This window comes from Spermophilus citellus (genome assembly GCF_964194105.1).
Source record: "Spermophilus citellus genome assembly, chromosome: 9".
Classification (NCBI taxonomy): Eukaryota; Metazoa; Chordata; class Mammalia; order Rodentia; family Sciuridae; genus Spermophilus; species Spermophilus citellus.
Window position 1 is genome coordinate 95,864,376 of NC_138191.1, and position 27,788 is coordinate 95,892,163.

Below are 27,788 nucleotides of genomic sequence, written 5' to 3' on the forward strand. Positions count from 1 at the left end.
ACACAAGCTTTAACAAAGGATGACTTTGATCACAAATATTTGGTTCTTTATCTCCCATAGATAAAATCTGAACTCTCTTTTAGGTCTCCATACTGGCCTTATCTACCACCTTCCTGTTCTGTGCTCTCCCTTTTAGGTTAGATGCAGTCATCCCTTTTAGGTTAGATGCAGTCACTTCCCCAGTCCTCTGTCCTCAGCTTCTTATCCACCTGGCTAACTCTAATTCATTCTTCAGGGTTAGCGCAAGTGCCACTTCTCATTAAGGAATACTAGTCTCATACCACTTACATTTTCCCACTGCATTTTGCATACACACCAAATAAAACAATGATGCCATTTAGGTTTAACAAAAGATATTTATATGTACGTATCTTCCTAGTAAGCCTGAGACACAGAACTATTTCTTTTTCTCTCTTTTTCTGTAGTACTCATGGCTTTTGATTGGGAAGAGAGATTGACTGGGTGGATGGATGGCAAGAGAATTTTAAATGGAATGAAACAAAAAGCCAAATGGTATTTGAAAGAGTATAGTATACCAGCGATTTGGGAGACTGTTTCTCTTCAGGGTTCAGTTGATTCTCAGTTTTCTCCTCTATAAAGTGGGCATTTTAGACTGTATCTGTAATTTTTTTTCATTAACCCTTTTGAGAAATTAAAAACTATGAGACCAGTCATTTATATGAGATTTAAAATAAGCTGATGCTAAAATATTAATACTGTTATTTTGGGGTGATGGGACTACATTCTTCTGAATTTAAAAAGCTTTCTTTAATGTGCTTTTAAAAATTATTATAGACCTTATTAAATACATATTAAAGTAAATAACAGACCACAAACTGGAGTGGTTGCCTATTAAAATGGCATAGTTAAAAAGATAATATTGTATGATTCTTAGAAAGATTTACATAGACTTCAAAATTACTTGAAGTTTGCAACTGAAGAAAATTAAATATTAAAGAGATTTATTTATTTATCTATCTATTTATTTTTAGTCTAACTGAAGCATAGGAAGGAGTGTTGCTTCCCAGTATATAATTGGGAGTTTTATTTCAAAAGATTTAGTATTCATATTTGATTTTATATAGTTATTTTATAGTTTGTTGTTTTGGTGCTGGGGATTGAAGCCAGAGGCACTTTACCATTGAACTACATCTGTAGTCCTTTTTGTTTTTTATTTTGAGACATGGCCTTGCTAAGTTGCCTGGTTTGGCCTTAAACTTGCAATACTGCTTTAGCCTCCTGAGTCACTGGAATTACAGGTGTGCACTACCATATCCAGCATTATTTTATAGTGTCTGGGTATTTCTGACTAAGAAAACTGAGAAGTTGTGAATTAGCAGGAGTTGGCAAATTTGAGTCCAGTGTAAGTTTAAGAGCACTTCTAGTTAGTTTCTCTTCCTGCTCCTTTTCTTCATGCTCCGCCCCACCCCCAATATCTCACAGCATTTTGCCTTTTTATATATGACTCTAGGGTGTTTTGATTGACCTTTGGTTTATCTTCCAGCCTTTGAAGACTCCCAAAGGTCTGTGACTATTTTGAAAACATCTCTCTTTAGAGGCTTTGTTCTTTTTTGATCCAATACAGATGTATGCTAGACTGACACAGCCTTCCCTTGTACTTGTGTTCCTGTGACCTGCAATGGTTTTACGGTTGTTGGGCTATTGGTAGCCCCCAGGCACAATCACTCTGCTGTTTTCAAGAATTGTACTCATTTGACTCTTCCTTTCTAGTCTGTTTGAACATTTTTAGGCGAGTGGGACAACTATTTCTGTTATCTCTATTAAAGGGAAAATAAAGAGTTCCCAAATAAAAACACTAGATTTATATCAAGTAATGGTTTAGGTCAAATTCCAATGGTAATAACAGAGTATAGGAAAACTTCAGAGCATTAGAATAGTTAATTGCCCATTTAACAAATATCCATTCATTCAGGTTTTTTGTTGTTTTTGTTGTTGAGATCTCACTGTGTCCTGGGCACTGAGGTAGGTGTATAGAGTAAATGCAATGGTGGATGAACCCAGTCTGTCCTTTTTCTGTTGTAGCCTTGAGGCTGATAGCTTTCTTTTGCCTTAAGTCTAATTAATTATAGTATTTGATTTCAGTAACTAGAACCCTTCAAAAGTTATGGGTTAAACGTGAGAGAGTTTAGATCTATCAAAAGCTTACATGGGGCTAAGATTATAACTCAGTGGTAGAGCACTCACCTAGCATGTGAAGTATGTAGGTAGTGCCTCAAGAATTTTTTGTGATGTAATTTGATCTAAAGTGTTGTCCACTGCCAAGAAACCAAGTGATGATTTTTTTCAAGTGTTATTTTTTTAGTGGTGTGGAATGTCTAGAATTTGTAGTTATTTGATTGTTAAATGTTGAATATTTATAGGTTGATATTCTCTCAATCTATCTTTTTTAATACTGGTACTAGCTATTTTCATGAAGTTGGGGATATTTGTTGTTGTTGTGAAAGCATAACTATATAAGCTTTTACTAGAATAAAAGAAAGTAGGAACTAGTCTTATTTTAGGCTAGAAATCTCTTAATGGCTTTTTTTGGTTTTGATACTGGGGATTGAACTCAGGGCATTCAACCACTGAGCCACATCCTCAGCACAATTTTGTATTTTAGAGATAAGGTCTCACTGAGTTGCTTAGGGCCTCGCCATTGCTGAGACTGCCTTATGAACTCATGATCCTCCTGACTCAGCCTCCCAAGCCATTGGGATTACAGATATAGGCCATCATGCCGGGCCTCTTAATGACTTTTGATAATTAAAAAATAATTAAATAATTAAATATTCCTCATTTAAAGCAAGAGGAATATTGGAAATTTTTGAAAGACTTCAGATGATGAAAATGGCAGCAATTTTGTAAATGAAAACCTGTCTGGGATTAGTAACATTAGGAATCCTTATTTATTATTAGTATTTTGCTTTTTGTGGTCAGCTCTATATTGGCCTGTGCTAAAGTAATACTTTGAAATGTTAGCAATTTTCATTTTGTGAAATTAACTTCTCATGATGTAGTCCTCATTTTGGAATGTTCTGGTGAATTATAGTAGCAGCAGATTCTCCTGTATTTCACCAAAGTGACAAAGTATATTAAGAAAATGTCAGATCTCTGTTGATCAACCAGTGTTGTTGAATCTCAGTGTTTAAATTATCCCAGCCAAATATATATATAAATATAATATATAATACATAATATTTATATATATTATATATATATATTTGGTTGGGATAATTTAAATATATATCACAATAAAAACAATTGGTTCATAATATGTATACAGATATACTGACATCTTTAGCTGATAACAAGCAAGTTCTATTTATTTTTTATTACTGAGTTTTATGTGTTTGAAGTGTGTCTGTGGAAAAGGAATTCTAAGCATTTGTTAAGAAGAATCAAAGAACAGAAGTGATGCAAAGTGACCTGCGATTCACCCAGTTTTAGTGATTATATATGGGAGAGATATTAAGACTACTTAGCAAGATATACTCTATAGAAAAAAAATTATTTGTAAACTGGATGTGTTTCCAGCTATTCCCACTCCTTGTTCCAGTAAATAAAAAGTTCTGACTTAATTTAAGAATTAAAAATTTAAGAATTAAAATTAAAGATTTGTTCCAGAGTTGGAAGAGAACATGGATTCTTGGGGTGTTAAGTCTTTATCATTTGGGGATGAGAATCTTGACTTTTGGCTCATTAGCAGAGTCAGGATGGGAATTCAGCCTTCTGTGTTTTGTTTACTTTTCCACCCATTCTTTTTGACCTGAGGAAGTATTTGACAATAGGTCATCTTTAATATATCCTTCCTCAGAAACTTTGTGTATTTTAATCATCATCACTTCTTTGTTAGCTGTAGTTTGAGTTGGGGGGCATAGTTGCCATTGAATGCTGCTTTCTCATTCATCGTTTTTTACCTTTGCAATTATTCATAAGCTCACAAGGGTGGTGAGAGCTGAGGAGGCTGAGCAGCCGCCATCACCTGTGAAGTTCTGGGTCAGGCTGTCCTCTTAACCCTGGACAACTGCCCCGCTCACTGCCTAAGTCTATCCACACACAGTTGGACATGAGTAGTTGATAGTTAGTGGTCAAATCTCTTGAAACAAATAGCCTAATTTAATAGTTGTTTCGGACATGACACATGCTTTGGTTCCTTAAAATTGCCTTTTTGTTCTCTATGTATTAAACACACTGATTATCACAAATACCATCTGGGATGTATAATACACTTGCAGGTTTGAATTAAACATTTTAAAAGTTATTGTATTAAAACCAACACTTGGCCTAGATTGTATATTTTAATGAGCCCAGAAATAATACAGTATGTATCGATGAACCTTTGGAGAACACTTCTAAAAACTAGGTGTAAAATATGTCAGATCCTTTTATGATCCCATGCATGTGCATGTGCCCTTTTTCCTACTTGACATGCCCTCCTCTCTCCCCAACTCTTGCCATATTGGACCCTAGGAGTTAATCCGTAACTCTGTCTATGTGGCATCAACTTGATCCTGCCTTTTATCCTTTCTCTACAAAAGTAGATTTAACACAGGCTTGCAGATGGCAGAGGTAGGTTAGGAACACCTCCTTATTTCCCTTAGACTCTAAAGGCTGACATGCCCAGTCTTCTTAATCACTTTGCTCCTCGTTTTCTTTTGGGGCTTGGTGAAGCATAACCTTCCCATTATTCTACCTCCCATTTGTTCTCCCCTCCTCCCTAGTTAGAAGTCCCTTCTTGAATTTGAATGGAAGCCCTTATATGACATAGCATTTTTTCCATTTTATTGATTCTGTTCTGCTATTTATCACCCATAATGAGTTATGATTCCTTTGAGGAATGGGTCTGGTTACCTGTGTTTTCCATAAAGTCCAAGGTAACACTTGACATAGGAGGTGCTAAGTTAAATGAAAGAGCCAGTTCTGGTAAATATTTAGTTTGTGTCATCATTAAGAAGTAACATTTCCCTCTACCTAGATTAGATTATGCAGAGGGAAGGGGTGGGAGGGAAGGGGAGGGAATGTGGGGATAGGAAAGATAATAGAATGAAACAGACATTATTACTGTATTTATATATGTTATTGTATGTATATATGTTACTGCATGACCTATATGATTCTGTGACATGTACACTCAGAAAAATGAGAAATTATACCCTATCTATGTATGATATATCAAAGTACATAAATGCATTCTAGTGTCGTGTATAACTAATTAAAACAAGTTAAAAAATTTAAAAAAGTAACATTTCTTCCACTTGTATATCAAATAGCCTCTTAAAACTAATCTTGCCTAAAAGTTTACACCACAGCTTGAATGTAACATAAGTTTTTTTAGTAGTCTATTAGCATATTTCTGTTGCAGTGTTTAATCTAATATTATTGTTTGTGGGAAGGGACTTTAAAAAAATTATTGCTCTTGTCTTTATAATTGACTCAATTCTGATATAACACATTAATTAAATTTGAGCTTAGGTATTCTGTACCCTTCCCTTTGCTTTATGTGTTTTCTTGAGCTTACAGAAAAATATCATACACAAGAAAGAACATAATAGACACTTAAAAGTCAAATGAAGAACACTTTTTAGTTTTTAGTAGGACTATTTGCTAGTCTGTTTCTACACAGCTTTGTTGTGTGACTTATTTGAGCTCTGGTTCAGTAAGTAGAAGACAATTTGCCGAGATTGTCATTTAAAACAGGAAACGGATTTTTAGTGTTGTTTTTATTTTAGATTGCCATATTTGTTTCCTTTAAAATAATGATTATTGTTGTTACTATTAATCCAGTGAGTTTATTTTGAAGTAAAGCTGTTAAGACACTTGATTCTCCCCTTATCTTTCCTCACCCCAGTATAAAAAAGGTGTGGGGGGGGTTTGGGGGGAGTAGGAGGAGGAAAATTATAGCAGTATAGTAACCATTTGTTCAACACTAACAAATACTCAAATGTCTTTGTCTCTTGTCTGACCTGGGAAAGCTAAGATACAGCCCCAACTTTCAAGGAGTTCATAGCCTTGCAGTGCCCTGAAGAGTGGGAAGAGGGCCAACTCTAGATCAGATCACTTGGGTTGCTTTTTTAGAATTGCTGGTCCCTATAAGATTTCTAGCTGTCACAGGAGATTCTGACAGAGTGAAGAGAAATGGATAAAGTACTAAAATGTTTAGAAACAGTCAGCTACAAATCCAAAGTGGATATAATTTGATTTATATAATAGATGTATTTTCCCCAAGATTTTATCTTTAATGATTTCCATCCTACATAAAAGTTTTTTAAAAAATACATTGAATGCTTGCATACCCTTCTCCTTGATTCAACACTAGAGACATTCTGTCACATTTCTTTCTTTCCTGTCTCAAAAGGTACACCTGAAACTTCTGAAAATAAAAATAAGTTGTAAACATTATGACATTTGATTCCTGAATATTTCAGGATGTATCCTCTAAGGACAAAGATGCTTTTCTGCAAAACTGCAGTCCTATTTTCTTGCCAAGGGAATTTAACATTAATACAATAAGCATTTATTAATTAGTTCATATTTAGATTTCCCTAGTTGTATTAAAAATATTCTATTGCCTTTTTAAAAAATAATTTAGGATTGAATCAGAGATTGTGTATTTGATTTGAATATCATATTTTTTAATCTAGATTCTACAGTGATATATCTTTTTAGTCTATACTTTGACATTGTTGAAAAGTTTAGCCCAATTTTCTTATTGTATTTTTAAAAATTCACAATTGAATAATTTTAAATACAAAGGGCAATTTTATTATCTGTTAGGGTAATAAGGAAAACTGAACAAAAATAACTTCTTTCATTTTATGATTTGTTTTGCCTTAGTAAGATTTTGTGGGGGTGGAGGGGTACTGGAGTTGAACTCAGGGGCACTCTGCCACTGAGCCACATCCCCAGCTCTCTTTTGAATGAACTTGTGATCCTGTGTCAACCTACCAAGCTTCTGGGATTACAGGCACATGCGCCACGGTGCCCAGCCCTTAGTAAGATTTAAATTTTTTTTTTTTTTTTTTTTTTTTTGCAGTACTAGAAATGGAACCTGGGGCGCTGTACCACTGAGCTATGTTCCCCACCCTTTTTAAAATTTTATGTTGAGACAGGATCTTGCTAAGTTGCCCAGGCTGGCTCTGATCTCGGCTTCCCAAGTTACTGCCTAGCATGGTGGCACATGCCTGTGATCTCAGTGGCTTCAGAGGCTGAGACAGGAGAATCAAGAGTTCAAAGCCAGCCTCAGCAATGGCAAGGTGCTAAGCAACTCAATGAGACCTTACCCCTAAGTAAAATACAAAAAAGGGCTGGGAATGTGTCTCAGTGCTTGAGTGCTCCTGAGTTCAATCCCCAATTCCCCACCCCCCAATTAGAGGTGAGCCACCGAACCTGGCTTAAGATTGCATTTTAAATAATCTTTATTTTTTATTGAATTTTAGCATATTTAGAGCCAGACTGGGTCTTTGCTATATAGGTAAACATTTTCATTTTAGAGAGAAAACCGAGGGATGAAGGTACCAAGTCTTGCATCTGACAATGTCTGGAGATCTTTTTGATTGTCAGACTAAAGGGATACTACTGGCACCTAGTAGGTGGAAGCTAGGGGTACTGCTAAAGGTCCTACAGTACACAGAATAGTCCCCTCATTATCCAGCCTAAAATGTCAATATTCATGGTTAAGAAACCTTGGTCTGAACTGCCCAGCTAATGGTGGGACTTAAATCCACATTTCTTGACTTTCAGTTCTGTGTTCTTTCCACACACAAAAACTGCTGTGCCTTGCTTTCTTTCCCTTTCATTTCTCCACCTTCGTCCTCCATGTCTTTACTTTGGATCTTTTTGTTAAGCCTGATGAATTATTCTTGGCTATAAGGTTAAGGCAAATTAGAACATATTGCTTGATGGAAGCTAAAGAGGAAAAAGAAAAAGAAAGGTGTGTATTGGGTGGGGGGATGTCTCCTGAAAATCAAAGGGGGATCAGTAGAGGAAAGAGACCAATGGGTGGGAGGGGGGGAGGGAAGTGGGGAGAGCTGGGAAGTGATAGTGGCCCCATTATGTTGTTATATTGTATGCATGTATGAGTATGTAACCAACTCCCATCAGTATGTACAACTAGAATGCATCAATTAAAAAATGGGGAAAAACATTGCTTGAGAGAACATGAAGTATCTTTCTAAAAAGATGTTTCAGAAATGCTTCCGTTGAAATTCTACTCCTTTAAGTGGAATATTTTTGCAGAATAACCTTTTAAGAGCAGTTTAGATAATCATGATAGCACTTTGTTTATTTGACGTTTGAGTTTACAGAGTGTTTTCACATACATTATCTTATCCAGTGCTCACAAAACTCTGTGGTTAACACACAGCAGTTAACACAGCAAATGGTATTTTTCTTTCACAAGTTAGGAAATGAAGGTTCACAGAATAACATCTCATCTAACTGTGGTTAGGTACATATTAGCCAGAATGACTTGGAGGCAGATTTCATTTGAACTTTGATCTGCAAAAAAAGGGAACAAACAATCTCATAATGACCTAAATGCTTGGTCACTAGACCTTTTCAAGCAGAGATTCTGGGATATTGCTGGAGATGGTGTACAGGCCTTTATGTATCAAATAAGAGTGTAGACACTGGAACAGAATAGATGATTATATTCAGCTCTTCTTTGAGTGAGATCATCTAATTGGGAAACTAAACTTATAAATAAATAAAGTTTAATAACATTCAGTATTTAATGCTATGGGGATAGAAGTAAGTTCTTTAAATCTGCCACATTCCCTGGAGGAACAGAGCACACACATAGTTCCCCATGCTGAGATCCCTTCCCCTTCTCTTTCATTCTATGCTTAACGTTCACTCATTGATTCACTAGATGTTTATTGAGCACCTGCTCTGTGCCAGGGGCTGGTACAGATTACACAGCAAGCAAAACAAAAAGTCTTGACATCATGGAGCTTATATCCTAGAGAGGGAGAGACAGACAAGAAACAATATAAGTAAAATGTAGGCTGTCATATGTTAATAAGTAATGTGGAAAGAATCAAGCAGAAGAGAATAGAGAGCATGCTATCCTGAGTGGGTGATAGGACCAGAGCTGGTTTTTTTTTTTTTTTTTTTTTTTTTTTGGATAGATTATTCAGGAAAGGCTCCACTGAGAAGGTCATATCTGAACAAAGTCCTGAAGAAGATGCAGTATAGGAGGGAAATGTGCTCTTAGTTAGGTGTTGGCAGACCTGTCTGTAAAGGCTCAGTGGGCCCTATAGTCTTATAGCAATTCAACCCTGCTGTTGTCATATTAAAGCAGCCATAGATGATCTGCATAAAAAAAATGAGTAGGTCTGTGTTCCAGTAACGGAGGGAGGGAGGGAGGGAGGGAGGGAGGACCATACAGTAGACAGTACTTTGTCAGTTTCAGCTTTAAGTGGAAGGAACACCTCATGTGAAGACCTGAATAGGAGCAGGGCTGGCATGCTTCAAGAGCAGCAGGGAGGCCAAGAGAGTTGAAACTCACTGATGAGAGGGGAGGGGGTCAGCTCCTTAACTGCTAATAACTTTTGGTTAGAATGAAGGAGGCATTGAAGGTTTTAAACAGGGAGATAACATGGTCTGATAGGAAAGATTAGGAGTTTGTTTTGGGGCATGTTAATTTAAGAGGACTGTTAGATATCCTAATGCAGCTGTCAAAAAGGGAGTTGGATATATGCTTGGAGTCCAAAGAAGAGGTCTACATTAGAACTAAAATGTGAATCTTCAGGTTAGAGATAGTTTTTAAAGCCAGTTGACCATGCATTTTTAGCATGGGTAATATCACTACAAAGGGGGCAAAATTGGTTCTTGAGGGGGAGTGAAAACCTTAGATATTGCAATGAGTTACATCAAAGTTTAACCCAATCCAACTCTGTCTTGTTCCTTACTATTTAATATTGTGGAGAATGGAGCAATCAAGGAAAAAAAATGTCTGAAAGTGTTCTTTGGAGAGGTGATAATGAAAACACAGCATTAGATTGGACTCTGTGAGCTCATCAGCAGTGAGTATATGTAAAATAGAGGAGAGGTCTGGCCTGGAAGGAACTCCAGTGTCTAGACACTATGTGGAAGGGGCCTGCAAGGGAGCCTGTGGAGTGGATAGAGTGGAGAGGACAGGTAAGGGTGCTGTCTACCTTCACCAAGTGAAGGTGGGTTTTCAAGGAAGATTATTGGATAGATCATTCACTGAGAAGGTCATATCTGAACTGACTGTTTAGCTGTGTTCAATGATTCTGGTGGGTTAGATGAGATGAGGACTGAGAATCAACACACACACACACACACACACACACACCCCATATTCCCTATATTTGTTGTGATGAAGAAGTTACATACTTCCTTGGGATTTGGTTTAATCATTTTGTGTTCTAGGCTTCTTTGACCATGTTTAGGGTGAGTCCCCCTTTTTTTCTAAAATTCTGAAATTTAAATTTTAAATCTAAATTCTAAAATTCACCTTCTTAACCTTTTTTAAAGTAGCATTCAGTAGCATTAAGTTTATTCACCTTGTTGTGAAACAGATTTCTAGAAGTTTTTTCTCTTACAAAAATCTGAAACTCTGTATCAAACAACTTCTTTACCCCCTACCTCTAGCCCCTGGCAACTACCTTCCTGTTTCATTTAGTTTGACTACTTTAAATACCTCATATAAGTGAAATCATACAGTATTTTGTGCTTTTGTGACTGGCTAATTTTATTTAGCACGACATTGTCAAGCTGTGTTCATGTTGCAGTATGTGACAGGATTTTCTTAAAAAACTTAATGGGTACCCTTATTATATTCTTTCATAGCACTCTTAGAATAGCATCTTCCCTATAAGAAGTTGTAATTTCTTATTTGTTTTCTTCCCCTCTGGGGTATTTCCAAGCTCCAAAGGCAGAATGTGTTTGTCTTATTCATCAGTATGTTCACAGCCTCTGGAAAATAACAGAATTTTGTGTAAAAACAGAAGACAGAGTATCTTACTTTGCGTGAAGGAATCTTGAAAATTTTGCTGAAGAGATGGTACTCAAACTGGTTTTGAAGAAGTAGGAATTTATTAGGCTGAGAAAAGGGCCTTGTAAGCATTCAGCACATTCTAGGTAGAGGAAACAGCATATAGCTGTGCATGGTTTCATGATAGGATCTTGTGTATGCATGGAACTCAGAGGTCCTCTAGCTGAGCAGAAGGTGGCAGATGAGAGTCTGTGGAGGTGTCATATCTGAACTGACTGTGTTTAGCTGTGTTTAATATTTCTGGTGGGTTAGGTGAGACTTGCTTCACCTGAAGCTTGAAGCGAGTCTGGCTGCTGTTTACTATCATCCTCAGGTTCTCTTTGACCTGGGTATTATTCCTTCAAACCAGGCACTCACTGCTCTCTATTTTCATTGAGGAAACCTAGGGCCCATAGAAAGATTCAAAAGTTTATTTCAAATCACAGCTAGCTAGTGGTGGCAACAGAATCAGCATTTAGATCTGTTGTGCAAGAACACAGAGTAAAAGAATTAAAGAGTACAACAAAATTAAGAATGAACACTAATTGCCTGTGCTAGATAACCCCTTATCTAGAATGTTATCTTAAGTTTTAATGATTCAAAATAGGGCTTTGGAAGAAATTTTAATTGATAGTTTTTTTACCTTCCTAAATCTTGGTTATGGGTATATTATATAAATTTTGTTTGTTTGTTGTAAAATATTTTGCCTCCATCCTGCAGTGATGCTTTTTGAGGTCATATCATTCTGCCTATTTTTGGATGAACTGTATAATTAATATAGAATCTCAGATTTGAGGAAACCTTAACTTAAATTTTTATTCCAGTCTAAACAAAAGTGACTATTGTTATTAAGTAAGGAACCATAAAAGATATGACTTTGGGTTAGTAAATTTACTTAAGCCTCAGTCTATTTGCTTATTGAAAAAATGAGGATGATAGTTCTTACTTTATGAAATTTTGGGAAAAGTAAATTGTAATACATACACACTCACACTCCACAGTGATTGTCCAGTGCCTGAAACAATAACAAGGTATTCAGTAGATGTGTTAGTCTTCTTTGCCATTCACTCATTTTATTCTCATCTTAATTGTTCTAAGTCTCCTTTACCATCTCTCTCTTCCTTCCTACCATCTATTAACATAACTCCAGTCACTGGGGATGCCCTGAGGAAATTGGGACTATAGTTAACTTTTTTTGTTCCTGAGATCAATGATCTGTTAATACCCAAATCTTAAGTCCAAGTGAGAATAAATTCTTTAAGATACCACCTTTGAATTACAAGATAATATCTCATGAAAACTTTGTATTTAATATTCTGAATGCATGAATAATCAGCAAGGGTTAATGTAAAGGACCACAAGAAATGTCAACTTTCTAGAATAGTTAGGAAATTATTTACTGTTTATAACATGGAATGAAAAGGCATTCCAGGAAAACAGTTTGCAAGCTTGAGAGACAATGTGTTAATAGCTTGGGGATTGTACACTAGCATGTTCATCTTCTCTTCTTTTTCCAGGAAGTAGTATTTTAGGAATTATTTTTGCTAGTCTGAAATAACGAAAGGAATATTAGATCTGCACGTAACTGTTTCTGAATTGGTTTGAAAATATTTCATAAATAAGGCTAACAATTTCAAGATTTAATGAAAATTATTGTAAATTTGTGACTGAGAATGAAATGTTCATGTTTTTCTTAAGCACTTGACATAGAATTTTTTTTTTTTAATTAATAGACAAATCCTTTTAAAATCATCATGGGAAATCAGTTTGCCATCTTTCTATACATTGATCAGAAATTTACAAATTCTTTTTTTTTTAAGAGAGAGAGAGAATTTTAATATTTATTTTTTAGTTTTTCGGTGGACACAACATTTGTTTGTATGTGGTGCTGAGGATCGAACCCGGGCCGCATGCATGCCAGGCGAGCATGCTACCGCTTGAGCCACATCCCCAGCCCAACAAATTCTTTTGAGTACATTGTTGGCTAGTAGGATAGTTCAGTAATTGAGTTTAATATTAAAATAAACTTTAAGCAACGTTGGCAGTTTCTTATCCATTAATTCATATTCTTTATCTGTATTTGTGGAGTCAGTGAGCAGACAGGAGCTTATCGCTTTACTAACAAATAACAAGCATGGGTACCTCCCCAAGTCAGTTTTGCTTCTTTTGACTTAAATTTAATAATTCATTCTTGTCGAGATCAAGAGCAGTTTGTTGTCCTTTTAAAAACTCAATGAAGATAGTTTTCTAAATAATATTTAATTATTTTATTAACTGAAAATTTACATGAAGATTTTTAAAGCTTGTTTGCAGTTAATACTTTTTGTTAAACCCAGTTAAGACATTGGCTATGTTTAGCTTGTTTCGTTTGAATTTTTCAGATGAGCAAGTTTTTGTATAATGGGTAGTAACTATATGTGAACATTTTTATTATAATTTATAATGTAAAAATACAGAAAATATTTTGTCAAAATAACCTGTGTTAAATATGAACATCTTTGCTAAGCTTTGGGAGGGGGGATGATAATCACTATACAGCGATACTATACAATGCCAGCATTTATCAATTCCCTTGAAAACTTCAGTTCCAGTAACAGTGCTGTCTTGTTCTTACAAGCAAATAAATAGTAAGCCTTAGTCCGAACAGTTTTTAAACGGATGAAGTTATAGCTATTTGAATTCCTTGAATGTTCAAAATGCTGTCAATATTATGGGAATTACAGAGACCTTGTTTATATTTTCTTTTGTATTTATGGTCATTAAAAAGATTACATGTTTAGACAACAGCCTAAAATACTGAAGATGTATAAGTATGTATTCAACAATGTTAATTGATTTTAATCCTAAATTGGCCAATTCAGAAATCATAATTTAACACATTAATTCATCTGTATGACTTTTCTTGGATGATAGAATATATAAAATTTAGTGTTATTAGAAAGTTTTTTAGTAAAAAGGGACATTCAAGAGTTGTTAACAAGCTCATTTCTCTTCTGCCTTAGTGTCAGAATTGTGCATCTCTAATAAAGTGCTGGATTTATATAAATATTCTAAACTTGTTTTCTTTTTTAAGCAACTTTTTAAATTTTAAATGAAATTGACAGAATAGCATAATGAGAAGCAGTGAAGATTTTGTCAAAAAGGCTAAAAATGTTAAGGTCTTATTATTTCAAAACCAGTACTACTTGAAAAGTAGTACTGGATTTGAAATATGATCTATACTTTCTGCCTCAAGTACCATTTACCTTGAACTACATCACATAACAAACTTATGTACATATATTTGTTCACACTGCTTGTGAAGAAGGACACTCAAGTACTGGTGTGCCCTTCACCCTTTCCATTTCTGTACTTCTTCATTATCTCCTATAAAAACAAGAATTGCATCTTTATCTCCCCCACCCCCTGCACTAAGCCCGTTGTTTAGAATGTAGCAGACCTTTGATAAATATATTTCTAATCAATTTAGAATCAGTGATCATTAGTAGTTACTTTGGTATCATTTGGATTTAGCATCTAATAAGAAAATAGTATATTACATTCCAGAGTTTTTATTAAAAGCCCAATACCTTGTATGTCTGTTGGGAGTTATTTTGCAATAGGACAATTCTAAGCTGTTTTATGAGTGTTCACTTGCTCAATATGTAATTTTTGCCAAGAACAGGCTCTACTCAAAATGATGACTCAAAGTATTAAACCAGCCTAAACATGGATTCATATCACTGTTTCCCTTTCTCTGTAATTCTCTATCTGTGTTAGCAGCAACTTCCTCAAAATGTAGTGCTGCTCTGTTCTGTATCATTTGTTGACTCTCATGTATTCCATGTCTTTCCTGCCCTCTTTTTTTTTTTTTTTGGCATAGTTGGATGTTTCTTTCCTTTTGCAGGGGGAGTGGGGGGGGCAGGGATTGAACACAGGGGCATTCAACCACTGAACCATATCCCCAGCCCTATTTTGTATTTTATTTAGAGACAAGGTTTCACTGAGTTGCTTAGTGCCTCACATTTGCAGAGGCTGGCTTTGAACTCTTGATTCTCCTACCTCAGCCTCCCAAGTCACTAGGATTACAGGTGTGCACCACTGCACCCGGACTTATTTCCTCCCTTTTTAAGACCAAGGATATTAACTGCTTAGGAGACAGCATGTTGTTTTTCACTTGTCAGGGCTTAAGTATATTATTTTTTAAATTGCTATTTAAGACTGTCTTAATGGCAATAGGTATTATATTTGTATTAAAGGCTATTAAGTACAACTCTTGTGTTTTGAAATTCTTTTCATATATTCACATAACTGTAATTATTGTACTCATTTTTATTATTAACAGCTTTATTAAGATATAATTCACATACCATAAAATTCACTCTCTAAAGTGTTCATTTAGTGTACAACCATCATGACCTTTCTAATTTTAGAATATTTTCATCACTACTTCCACTTTTCACCTCTCAATTTACATTGTCTTCCACACCTAATTGCCTTCCTGTTTTTTTTATCTTTATTTTCATCCCGGTTTAAACATAAAAAAAGATAATGTGTTAGATTTCTTTAGATATCATTGGTATGGAATTGAAATTTCTTTTTTTGTCATTTGTGCTTTTTTTTTTTTTTTTTCAGGGAGGGGGTACTGAGTATTGAACTCAGGGACACTTGCCCACTGTGCCACATCCTGAGCATTTTATTTAGAGACAGGGTCTCACTGAATTGATCAGCACCTTGCTTTTGCTGAGGCTGAACCCTGGATTTATCTGTCTCAGCCTCCTAAGCTGCTGGGATTACAGGCATACGCCACCATGCCTGGCTTAGACTTTATATTTATGTCATTTTCTTTATTGAAGTTAAGGGAATTTTAATGGAATTATTTATTTTCTAATGATTAAACTGTGGAGTGAATTGCGAAAATATTTAGATTAAAAAAAAAACTAGAGTAGGTTTTAGGCAGTTTGGGGTTTAGTTTGCCTTGTTATAAATTAGCATGGTGTGAACAGATCTAAAGGAAAGTCTGACACTTGATTCATTAAAAGTTGTATCTCTGCATGGATTATTTTTCTATTTAACAATATTTAGGCACTAGGTTCTTGAGATTTAGAGGTTGTCAAAAATAGAGAAGGTTCGTGGAGCTTGATCCTTTGGCACAGGGGGTGAGGGCAAACAAAATGAATCACAAATAAATGTCAAGTTGTATTTGTGAGTAGTGCTGTGAAAGAGAGGTTCAGGATGGTAAGAGTAAGTAATGATTAGAAGAGTCTGACCAAGACTAGACGTTCTAGAAAGACTTTACTGAAAGAGTTAAAGATACACACAATATACTTACTCTTTAACCAATTTAAGCGGGTTAAAGAGGGCAAAGGGTGAGTTAGAAATGGTGGCATAAAACAACCATTTGTTATGCCCTTTCTTCTGCCCCATGATGTTTAGGGCCTTATCTGGAAGGATAATACTGAAGATGATGACTAGAGGCTGAACTCACCTGAAGGCTCCTTTCCTGGTCATTAGGGACTGGTGGGATCTTAGGTTGTAGGATAGGATAACCACATGTCACCTTTCCATTGAACCTAGCTTCTTTCATGACATGGTATCCTTGGTTTAGGGGTGTGTGCATTAAGACAGTGCCAGAGCCAGTAGGAGGCTGTATTATTGCCTTTTATGACCTTGGCGTAGACATCATGTCATTTCTGCATTCTGTTCATCAAGGCGAGGACATACAGTTCCACTCTAGTTCAGGGACAGGAGAAGTTGGGAGAATGACAAGGTTCTAGAAGAAATAGGAACCAGAAGTATTGCTTTGGCTTTTGGAAAAGTAGTTTGGTGTAGGGAACATTGTGCCTGTCAGGAAGCTAAGTCCCAGAGAAACTGGAGAGAGAAGTATGGGATGGGCTGTTTAATCTCTGATAGAATATTTTAAAATTTAAATAATTTAAATTATTTATGTTAAGAATAAAGAGAAATCATTCAGGTGTTGTAGAGTTAACATCAGATTTGTGCTGTATAAAGATTGATTTGGAGAGCAAATATGTGTGTGAGAGAGAGCAGGTAGGAAGCTGGTGAAATAATTCAGGCAAAAACTGTAGTAGTGTTGGCTAGATTGTGGGGGTGACTAGAAGGAGATGAATTTGAGAGAAACTTGGGTTTCATCACCAGGTCTTGGGCATGGGGATGGGAATAGAACAGAGTGTGAAGATTGACCCCGTGGTTTCTGGCCATACGCCAGATGAATGTGATCTGTTCACTAGGATAGAGAATAGGAGAAGTGTACCAGGATTGAGTGGAAGCACATGAATCTGGTTTGGGACACATATTTAATTACAAACAATGCCAAATAGGGCTTGCATCTATGGTCTGAAGCCCAGAAGAAAGGTCTGAGCTGGAGCTAGAAATTTATCAGTCATCTGCTGGTGGAAGTAATTGAGATTTAGAGAACAGATGAGATCACCCAGGGATAGATAGAAGAAAAGGCATAGTGCTGAGATTTGAGGACTGAGATATCTGATGTCTAGGAAGGAGAAAGTAGGGTGTACCAGAAGAGGAGACCACTAGAAACAGCCATACTCAAGAGTGGAGGAAAATAGGAATGTAGAAGAGAATTCTAGCATTTCAAGAGGAAGGAGTGAGGGTGGGTAGAAGATCAAATTGAGAAGTAAGGAAAGCACTGGAACATGATTATTGGAATTAATGGTGCCAAGTTCAGAAGTGAAGGTAATAGTAGACACAATAGGGCAGTAGGGACTGTGGAATCCAGATTGGAGTGGTGTCAGAAATAAATCATTGGGAGAGGAACATAGCAGGTTAGATGCCTCTGGAGAAATTTATCCCCTCAGTGGAAAAAAAGAGGTGAGATTAGGATGGTTGGAGATGAAGGCAGGTTTTGTGTCTTGTGAGTAATTGAATGTTTGTGGAAGAAAGAGATCATCTGAGAAAGAGTAGGGAATGCAGAATGGTGAAAATTAAGAATATTTGAGGTATTATTTATTGGTTAAGAGATAAAATTTTGAGAAAGAGGGGTGAAATTCACACTATTGGTATTAATAGCTACCATACATTAATCATCTACTCTGTGTTAAATCTAGATTTTTGGAGGAGTTGCTAACTGGTTGGTTTATTTGCTTTTTATCTCAATCCCTTTTTGTCAGAAGAATGATGAAAATGGAAACTGCTCAGGGGAAGGAATTGAATTCCCTACAACAAATTTATATGAACTGGAAAGCCGTGTTCTGACTGATCATTGGTCCATCCCGTACAAGCGAGAAGAATCACTAGGCAAATGCCTGTTGGCTTCTACCTACCTAGCAAGACTTGGTAAGCTTTCAAATACCTCAGAAAGGAAATATTTTTCATAGGCAACTGAGTATAATCTTGGCTTTCGTCATGTGTGGTCTTGGACAGATTATTTATTCTCTTAGTCTTTGTTTATCCCCTGTGGAATAAAAAGCTTTAATCAGTTTTCTTCTAGCTCTAGTAGAGTGTAAGATTATTTAAAATATAATTGAAAAGCTTTTTATAGAAATTGAAATTAACTTTTTCCACAGAAGCTTGGAGCACTTTGAATTTGTGTTCAATTCAGGTGGTGCTTCTTGTTGTTGTTGTTGTTGTTGTTGTTTTGTTTTGTTTTTTTAAAGAATAGAAAGAGTTTGGGGTTTTAACTTAGTGGTAGAGTATTTGCCTAGCCAGCTCAAGATCCTGAGTTCAGTCTCTAGCACTACTAAAGAAGGAGAGAAAGAAAGAAGAAAGTAATGTTTATTTAACAAACATTTTGTGCTTACTAAGTGCTTGATACTGTCTTAAGTGTTTTACAAAAATGAAGCTAATAGAGTGATAAAATATCACTAGATTAGAAGAAAAGTCTGTACTATAAATCTGTTTTTAAAAATTCATATTAATTGTTACAAAATAAAAGGAATAAGGCCACTATCTTAGAATATGTTTTCTTATTAAGAGTGCATAGTAGGGTGTGGTGGCACATGCCTATAATCCCAGCTCCTTAGGAGATGGAGGCAAAGAGGATTGCAAGTTAGAGGCCAGCATAGGCAACTCACCAAGACCCTGTATCAAAATAAAATTTTTAAAAAGGATTGGGATATGGCTCAGTGATAAAACACTTGTCCAGCATATATGAGGCCCTGGGTTCAATATCCAGTAGCACCAAAAAAAAAAAAAAAAAAAAAAAAGAAAGAAAAAAGAAAGAATAAAAAGTATGTATAGTTTACTACCAGAATTGAATGAGACACATCAAAATGAACTTTTCTGAGTAGATTTAGATTTATTGGGAACAGGCTTTTATGATACACTTAAAATTAGCTTCCCAATAGCAGTATTTATTGGGCACCTTCAGGATCTAGGAAATGTGCTAGGCAGTGGGTCTGAAGAAAAAGAAAAAAGAAAAATTTTTAGCAGTATTCCAGTAATTAATTAAAAAAAAAAAAAAACTTCTGAAGTATGCTTTTACAGTGGATTCATTCATTCACTTAGTGTTGATCACTTAAACTGTGAGAATTCTGCTAGACACAGTTCTGTGTATTTTACTATGCAGAGTCATTGATTTGTTCTAGGGAAGAAGAGTGATTTTGGCATTTGAAAAATGTTTGTGTTTTTATAAAGCTGTCTAGGGAAGCAATAATGGATAGTAAGTAGCTGCTGTTATTTTACTAGCTGTTTAATCAGATTATTAAAGTTATTCTGACATGGAAACATAAGATCAACCTTTTGGGTTTTAATTAATATTAAGTCTGTTGCTATGATTATATCTAAGCCCTTTACTCCAGGAGAATGTTTATATTCTACTTTTAATAATTGTTTAAAAACTAAGGTTTCTATGATTAAACAGCTCCATGTGTGTGAATTTGAGATTTCTGTAGACTACATAAAAATCTAAATAAGGGATATTCTTTTATTTATTTTCCCAAGGTCTTTCCGAGTCTGACGAGAATTGTAAAAGATTTATGGATAGGTGTATGCCTGAAGCATTTAAAAAGGTAAGAAAAATTTGGTGATTTGATTTTTTTTTGGGGGGGGTAGAGGTTGGTAGGGGAGTAAAGGTGGAAAGACCTTTCTTTAGTTTTAGTTATTTATGTGTAAGACCAGTTTATAAATCTTGTTCAACTAAGGAATTCTCCAATAGGAAAAAATTAGCCCTGTATTTGAGGCTTATTGATGATTTAATTTTTTTATATCTAATTGTTTATACTTGTCTTTGATTGAATATGACTTTTACTTCCTACAGTTAAATTGCTAAAGAATAGATTAAAACTTTACTAGGAAGTGGTATATCTTGGTAAACTAAGGATTATGGCACTTAGATTATTATTCATTTAACAAAATATGAGTCACTTTATGCTGCTTATTTTATGAGACATTTGGTGGAGATGTTTTTAAACTACTGAAAGTTTGACTAGGTTAGGTATCTTTCCTGACGAAATGGCATGCATATGGCAGCATCTCTGTCAGAACCAGAGTGATATGCTCCCTTTCTGATCATATCTCTTAGCAGTCCCTTTTAAAATGGGAATAGATTACAGGAATGCATTTCTAAAAGCAGTCTGACTCAGCCTGATTCCCATTTCAGAACATGAGTCTTGAATCCTCACAAGAGTAGAGACTATGTCTGTCATAGACCCTGCTATTTTCCCCAGTAGAGGATAACCAAGGGCCTAGCTTATAGATAGAGCTCGGTAGTCATGGTTGAATGAATGAATGAATGAATGAATGAGTCTCTTGATGTTTTGTGCTGCTGAATTTTGACATCTGTTTTTGTCCCATATGCAAGTAAGTCAGTAGAACTACAGATGGGTAAAGTTTGTGTTTATCTTAAAACTGAGTGAAACAAATTATCATTTGCAAATGATTATTCCCATCTCAGTTTTGGTAGACAGATCTCCCTTGATTCAGGTTTAAAAACTAACAAAATTAATTTCAGGAACAAAAGTATCTTCATCTTTGAAAAATAAGAGAAAATTTTAAATTGTCATTTTGGCTGAGATTCTATAAGATCAAGATTTATTTTCATTTTAGGTGGATTTATATATACCTATATGTAGTTTAAAATAATTTAAAAATTGAAGCAATTCTCTTAATAATAGTAGTTTTAAAAAGTAGCAGACTATAATGTAACATACTGTGACACATATCATATGCATGAATTTATGGACAAAGAAAATACAAGTTTATTTGCAGTTATGAAAAAAGAAATTATTTTAGTGCAAGAAAAGGACCTTTGGGTTGAGGATCTCCAGAAAACCCTGTATTAGGTCAGTTCACCAGCACATTGCTTATTTGGAGTATTTCTCTTTACCCCTATACAGAGATACTCTGCAGAGTCCTCAGCTACTGTAGTAGTATGATGAACCGGTCAAATGGTTGGTCAGTTGTTTTCTGTAAAACTAAATCTCAAAGCAATGCTGCATTATGCAATTCAGTTTTGTTAATGTAAGAATGTTAAATTCTCTTACAGCTTAGAGCTCCTAAGGTTCTCTCCTCCCCATCAATTAGGCACACTTTGTTTCATTAAGTCAGAAGAGCTACAGAATTTTGTGTGCCTTTAGGCTTGGCTGCTGGAAAAAACTCAGTAGGATTTAATATAATTGGTATGATTTCCTTTAGCTGTATTTTCTGGTATGTTAACTGTCTCTCTCCCCTCATCACCAGGCTTTTCTTACAAGATTTCTCATATTTTTTTTAGAAGTAAGGATATGAATAATAAGTGAGTGCATGGATGAGGGGCACAAAAGGAGCTTGTTATTTCTACATTCTTCACTTTTTCACCTTCAGGCCAACCTGGATTCTTGCTAGTATATTCAGGCAGAGACAATCATCTAAATTTGGCTGTAGAGCATCATCATGTTTAAACCTTGTCTGCCTCAACACAGAGTGGTGCTGCCTGCCTTTCCCTACCTCTCCCAGAAGGTAGTCAGAACTGCATTTTCAAAGTGAAAAACAAACAAATGAGATGATAGCAGAGGAAGGGTGCATAATTCACAGACATTTTTATTTGGTAACCTCATGAACTTTTTCATTGTTAATCTCTATTTCATTTGGTTTTGTTATTTAATTTTTAAATATAGGAGGAATATGTAGTCAAAATTTTTTTTGTAAAAAGTAAGAACTCACTGTTTTATATAAAATTAATCTTAGTATTTTTACTCATTTGAGCATATAGTGCAGTGAGTGGTTTTTAGAAAATCTTGAACTAAGATTTCTCTCTGTGTCTACTGAAGTTTGTTCTCTGTCAGACTATTCTTTTTAAGAAGTTCTCAATATGATCAAGAAGAGATTTTTATTGCACAGTATTTTTCCTCTCAAGGGAAATCTTAACAAAAAACATGAAACCACCATATCAGATCAAGTGAAATTCTGTGATTTCTCGTTTCCTGTTCCAACAGTTTTTCCTGAGTTAGACTGCCACAGTACTAGAAGACTGAAGATTGGAGAAATCCAGTTTCTCTCCTTTTTAAGAAATTTAAGAAGCTGTTTTATTTTAAGATGTACCGCTATTTTATATTTGATGTTTATATTTAAGAAAAATAGTTACATAGTAAATAGTGCTCAAGTATTTTGTCACTTATAGCTATTTTAGATTTGCTTAAACATTTAAAAAGTTAAATACCACTTATACCAAATAGAAAAAAAAAAGGTGGGGCGTGGTGTTGCATGCCTATAATTCCAGCTGCTCAGGAGGCTAAGGCAGGAGGACCTCAAGTTCAAAGCTAGCCTTAGCAAAAGTGAGGCACTATGCAACTCAGTGGGAACCTGTCTCTAAATAAAATTAGGACTGGGATGTAGCTCAGTGGTCGAGTACCCCTGAGTTCAATCCCTGGTACCCCACCTCACCATCACCAAAAAAAAAAAAAAAAAAAGTGCAAAATAAATTAGTTAGGCATTTCTAAAATTTGTTCACATTTAGAGTCCTATTGTCAATAGGTGGTAAGATAGAGGCCTACTTCTGAGATGTTGGAAAATGTGAAAACATTATGCACATTAGAATCCATGAAATATATAGTTTGGATTGGATTCTAAAATATTAATATTAACATCCAACTATCAAGATACAATAACAGTGGTTTAATATTTATAAAATGCCTTCATGTTTGTTATATCTCAGTCCTGGTTATATCTGTTTGAAGAGGGCAGGAATTCTCCCTCATTAAATATGAAAACTGAGACCCTGAGAGCCCAGGCAAATTTGTTCATGGCCATACAACTAGAAAACAGTAATATCTGTTTTTATTTGGTCTGTACCACTGGACATCCCATAGTAATAATGAAAAATATAGGAGCAAATAAAAATTATCTTTTAAATAAACTGTTTTCATGTAAGGGCAATAAAATTAAAAAACAAACCTGTGTTGACTTTGAATTAAAGGAACAAGTAGATGGCCTACAGCTGTGGATCCTATTAAATTGAGTCATGTGCATAAAAGAAAGTATTGTGGTCATAATCTTTTGATTATTTGAAATTGACCTGATAAACTGTAAATTTATTTTCTTTTTTCAAGTTAGACTCTAGACTACTCTTTATGTTTTTGTAGCTCCTGACATCAAGTGCTGTTCACAAGTGGGGTACTGAAATTCACGAAGGAATCTACAACATGTTGATGCTATTAATAGAACTGGTTGCAGAGAGAATAAAACAAGATCCAATTCCCATTGGTCTCCTGGGTGTGCTTACAATGGTATAGTATCTCTAGAATGAAGTACTTTATGTTCTGATTTTGTTTAAGATACTTGATGTTCTTTGGCTTGTAATTATCTAATAATGAATAAAAATGATTTTATCCTTGAAGATATTAACTTAGCTCTGAGAGTCCTTGTTTTTTATTTTAAAAAAGTAGAGCAACAATCGTGTGTTTAATTTGAAAGAAATGCTTTTCTGTTTTTAATGGAGTTTTTAAAAATTATTTTTTAATGGAGTTTTTAGCTCATAGAATGATTAAATAGTTTCCCCATCCTTTCCCTGACTATGCACATCTTAAATGCATGTGTTTCTGTCTTTTGCTTTCTGGCTTTTCCCCCAGCTCATGCGTTCCCCTCCTAACTTCCTCTGTGGCCCAGCTCTGCCTGTGGCAGCCCGAGTGCTTCTGGGACATTGGCACTGCCTTGTCTGGAGTCAGACTTCTTCTCTGTTGTGCACCCCTCCTCCAGTGAACAGGAGCAGGGCAAGGGAGTTACCAACCCAGTGTTCTGCTCCCCTGCACCAGCCATGGTGTGTGCTTTGTTAGTGTTCTTGAAAGTTTCCATTAATGAAGGAATCCAAGACTTACTTCTTTCTAATGCTAATGTGTTGCTATTGAAATAAATAATAACATTTCTCCATTCTCTTTGAATCTAGGCTTTCAATCCCGATAATGAATACCACTTTAAAAACAGAATGAAAGTGTCACAAAGGAATTGGGCAGAAGTGTTTGGAGAGGGAAATATGTTTGCTATTTCACCCGTGTCTGCTTTCCAAAAGGTAAATATAATTGTGTTTCATAGTTCTTTTTATAGAGAAATACTTGAAAAGTATTTTCTGTGCTGTAAAAATGATAATTTACATGGAAGAATAAAAATAATTATGAAAAATTATAAATATTTCATATAGTTCATAAAATTAAAATTTATTCAGATATTACATGGTTGTTTACTATATCATGAATAATTTTATACATTTAAACTTATATTTGGTAAAGTAGTACTCTATTAGATTATCAGAACTTTTTTTTTTAATATTTATTTTTTAGTTGTAGTTGGACACAATACCTTTAGTTTATTGATTTGTATGTGGTGCTGAGAATCAAACCCAGGGCCTCGAACATATTAGGCAAGCATTCTACTGCTGAGCCATAACCCCAGCCCCCAGAACTTTTTTTAAATTGGTTTCCCAGCAGAGATATTTGAGAGACTAAAGCATTTGATGGCTTGAAGTAACTAATTATAACTAAAACAATAATGTAGTAGTTAGTCTCATATAAGGCTCTCAAATTCCATAAGCATTAAAGTTTGCTTTTTTAGACCCAGAAGCAGCATTTCTTTTTTATACTGAAAGGTCTGTAGTGTGCCTATAATTTTATACCCACAACAAGTATGTAATCTAAATAGTCCTTTAATTCAAACACTGTTTGATTTTTGAGAAACAGTTTAAAGAAGTTTGTATGTTGATAAGAAACTCGCCCGCTGCTTTATTAGAAGCAGGGTTTAGTTCAGTGCCCATTTATTGAACATTTACTGTGTGTCTGGCATTATTCTAGGTTTGGGAGATATAAATATAAACCAGTATATAATATAAAGACAAGATCCTTAGCTGTAATATAGCAGAGAGAATACGAGAACAAAAAAATATAGTATAATTAAGAGTAGTTGCAATTAGAATAAAATATACTGTGTATAGAATTCAGAGGAGGGAGTGGTTATTGCCACATTGGTGGGTCAGACAATACTCTAGAGAAGAGTTAACAGCTGAGTCTGAGGGCAGTGAATATGGACTTGGGATTTAATCTCCATAATAACTCTTTAGGAGTTAGATGCTATTTTTACCCTCTTTCCATATATGTGAAACTAAGACAAAGTTTATATATTTGCTCAAGCCCAATTGCCTGGTCATAAGAAGAACTCATGCAACCCAGCTCCAGAGTTGGCTTTCTTTAACTGTACTGACTCCCCAAAATATTGTAGTCTCTTCTCTTCAAGTTTGATGTAAGGATTAAATGACAAATGGATATAGAAACACTGAACCTAATGGTTCCTCATAGTAAGTACTCAGCAGAAGTTCCTTCTTCCCTTTAGCTCCCATGTGCCACAACCTGAGAACAAAAAAAATCAATCTTATATTCCTCTTATTACCACAGAAAAATTCTCTCTCCTACCAAGGTCCTAGATCCCCTGTCCTCTTGCCTTCTAAACTATTTTGCTCCTCAGCTTTTCTGTTCCTTGTTATCCTCAATCTTTTCCTCACTATTGGATCATTCCCATGTATGCAACATGCTCTGATCTTTAAATATTCTGCCCTTAATAGCATAGCCTCAGCATGATTCTCTGCTCCCCTTTACATCCATAACTCAAAAAGAATCTAGGGTGTCCCCCCCAGTCATTCTTTCATTGGTTACCCTAAATTTTTAATTTATTCACTAAATAAAACTTAAAACTCAGTATATGTGTATGTGCATAAAGACCTTAGCATGTTTCCCAAGATAACTTCCCGTCATCTATTGTTCTTCCCTAGGTGTATTTTGAAATCTTTTCTTTCTCTTTGATGTTTGTCAATTTGATTTTTATGCAATTGACTGACATATTGTTTTTGTTTTACTTTGCATTCATTGGGCTTCTGAATTTAAGGATTAGTATCTTGCATCAATTCTATTAATTTCTCAACCATCTTCTGTTAAAATATTGCCTCTTTCCCATTAGTCTCTATTTCTCTGGAGCTTTAATTTGACTGTATCATTCTGTGCTATATTTGTGATCAGTTTTTTTTTCCTAGATCCATAGCCCAGGTTACTGCTTTTTTTAAAAAATTGTATTTAATCTATTTAACTTATTTATTTATTTAACTTCAGTTCCTATGTTTTTATTTATATAAATTCTGTTGGTTCTTTTTGACTGTTCGGTCACTTTTCATTTTACCATGTTCTTGACTCATTTTCAACCTGCAGTTTGTTTAATGCTTAGTATATTTTGTGTCTAATATCTAAAGATCTCGTTCTGACTTTTACTCACTTGTTCTGTGTGTGTAAATATACTTATTTGTTTTTCTGTAAACTTGTGTTTCTTAGAATTTAATCTAGGGGGCGGGGATTTTTTTGAGGCTTGAGTTAAAAGCTCTTTTCCTCCAAAAAGGATTTACATGTACTTCTTTCAGCTGCCTGGAAGCACTACAGTCTGGGACTACTTTAGAAAACATTTTGGTTTTCATCAAAACACAGACTTATAGACTTCTCAAATTGTAAATAGTAAGGTTTTTCAGATGACAGATTCAGTGGGAATTTGAGCAGCAAAGCCATATGAGGGCACTTCTGTGGTTACAGATTCTTGAATTTTGTTCTCCTCTCCAATCAGTCCCAAAGTCAAGAGTAGGCAGGCTTCCTTGCTTTTTTTCTGCAGGTGTTTCTTTTCATCTTACATTGTGGATATGGCCCTCTAGGTTCTAGCTTTAGATGACAATCCCGAGTCTCCTTGCCGCCACCTTGGCTGTCCTATTTCTCATGAAGTTGGAAGTTCAGATCACCAGATTTCCCCAGATACCTGTGGGATAAAAGCTGGTTTCAGTGACAGTCTGACCTCACAGGATTCCTGCTTTCTCCTTGTTTTAACTTCCCAGCTATCTGTTGTCAAACTAGCAAGTGTTTTAAAAGATTATTTCTTTAAGCCAGGTATAGTGGCGCACACCTGCAATTCCAGCTACTCAGGAAGTAAAGGCAGGAGGCTCACAATTTCAAGGTCAATCTGGGCAACTTAATAAAATCCTGTCTCAAAATAAAATTTATATTTAAAGAAGAAAAGAGTTGGGAATGTAGTTCAGTGGTAGAATAATTGCCTAGCATGCACAAAGTCCTAGGTTTAATCCCCAATATTGAAGGGAAGAAAATTTTAATGTTTTTATCTAGTGGTGTTATTTTCAGTTGGAGAGTTTGTTAGAGTAACCAGATTTAAGTCCCCATTAATTCTTCAGAGCTTTCCATCTTCTTTTCCCACATCCACTGAAGTCATTCCTCCAGGTTTTGAAATTGGGAGGAATCTTCTCAACCCCACACACAACGTTGGTCACAGTTCTTCCTTCTTGACTGTTTTTCTTGGGTGACTTTCAGGACATTCCAGTCTCTTGCTT

General features: G+C 35.3%; 1 protein-coding gene across 2 annotated transcripts in view; it reads left to right on the forward strand.

The window, feature by feature from the left end:
• USP24 (ubiquitin specific peptidase 24) overlaps positions 1-27,788 on the forward strand; it is a 140,929-nt gene that overhangs the window by 14,426 nt on the left and 98,715 nt on the right. Inside the window, exons 2-5 of one of the 2 annotated variants that reach the window (XM_081305687.1) lie at positions 18,130-18,295; positions 19,901-19,968; positions 23,518-23,661; positions 24,318-24,440. In XM_081305687.1, the coding sequence (XP_081161813.1) occupies positions 18,130-18,295; positions 19,901-19,968; positions 23,518-23,661; positions 24,318-24,440 (501 nt within the window). The remainder of the gene's footprint in view (positions 1-18,129; positions 18,296-19,900; positions 19,969-23,517; positions 23,662-24,317; positions 24,441-27,788) is intronic. The other variant, XM_081305688.1, reaches the window with a different exon arrangement.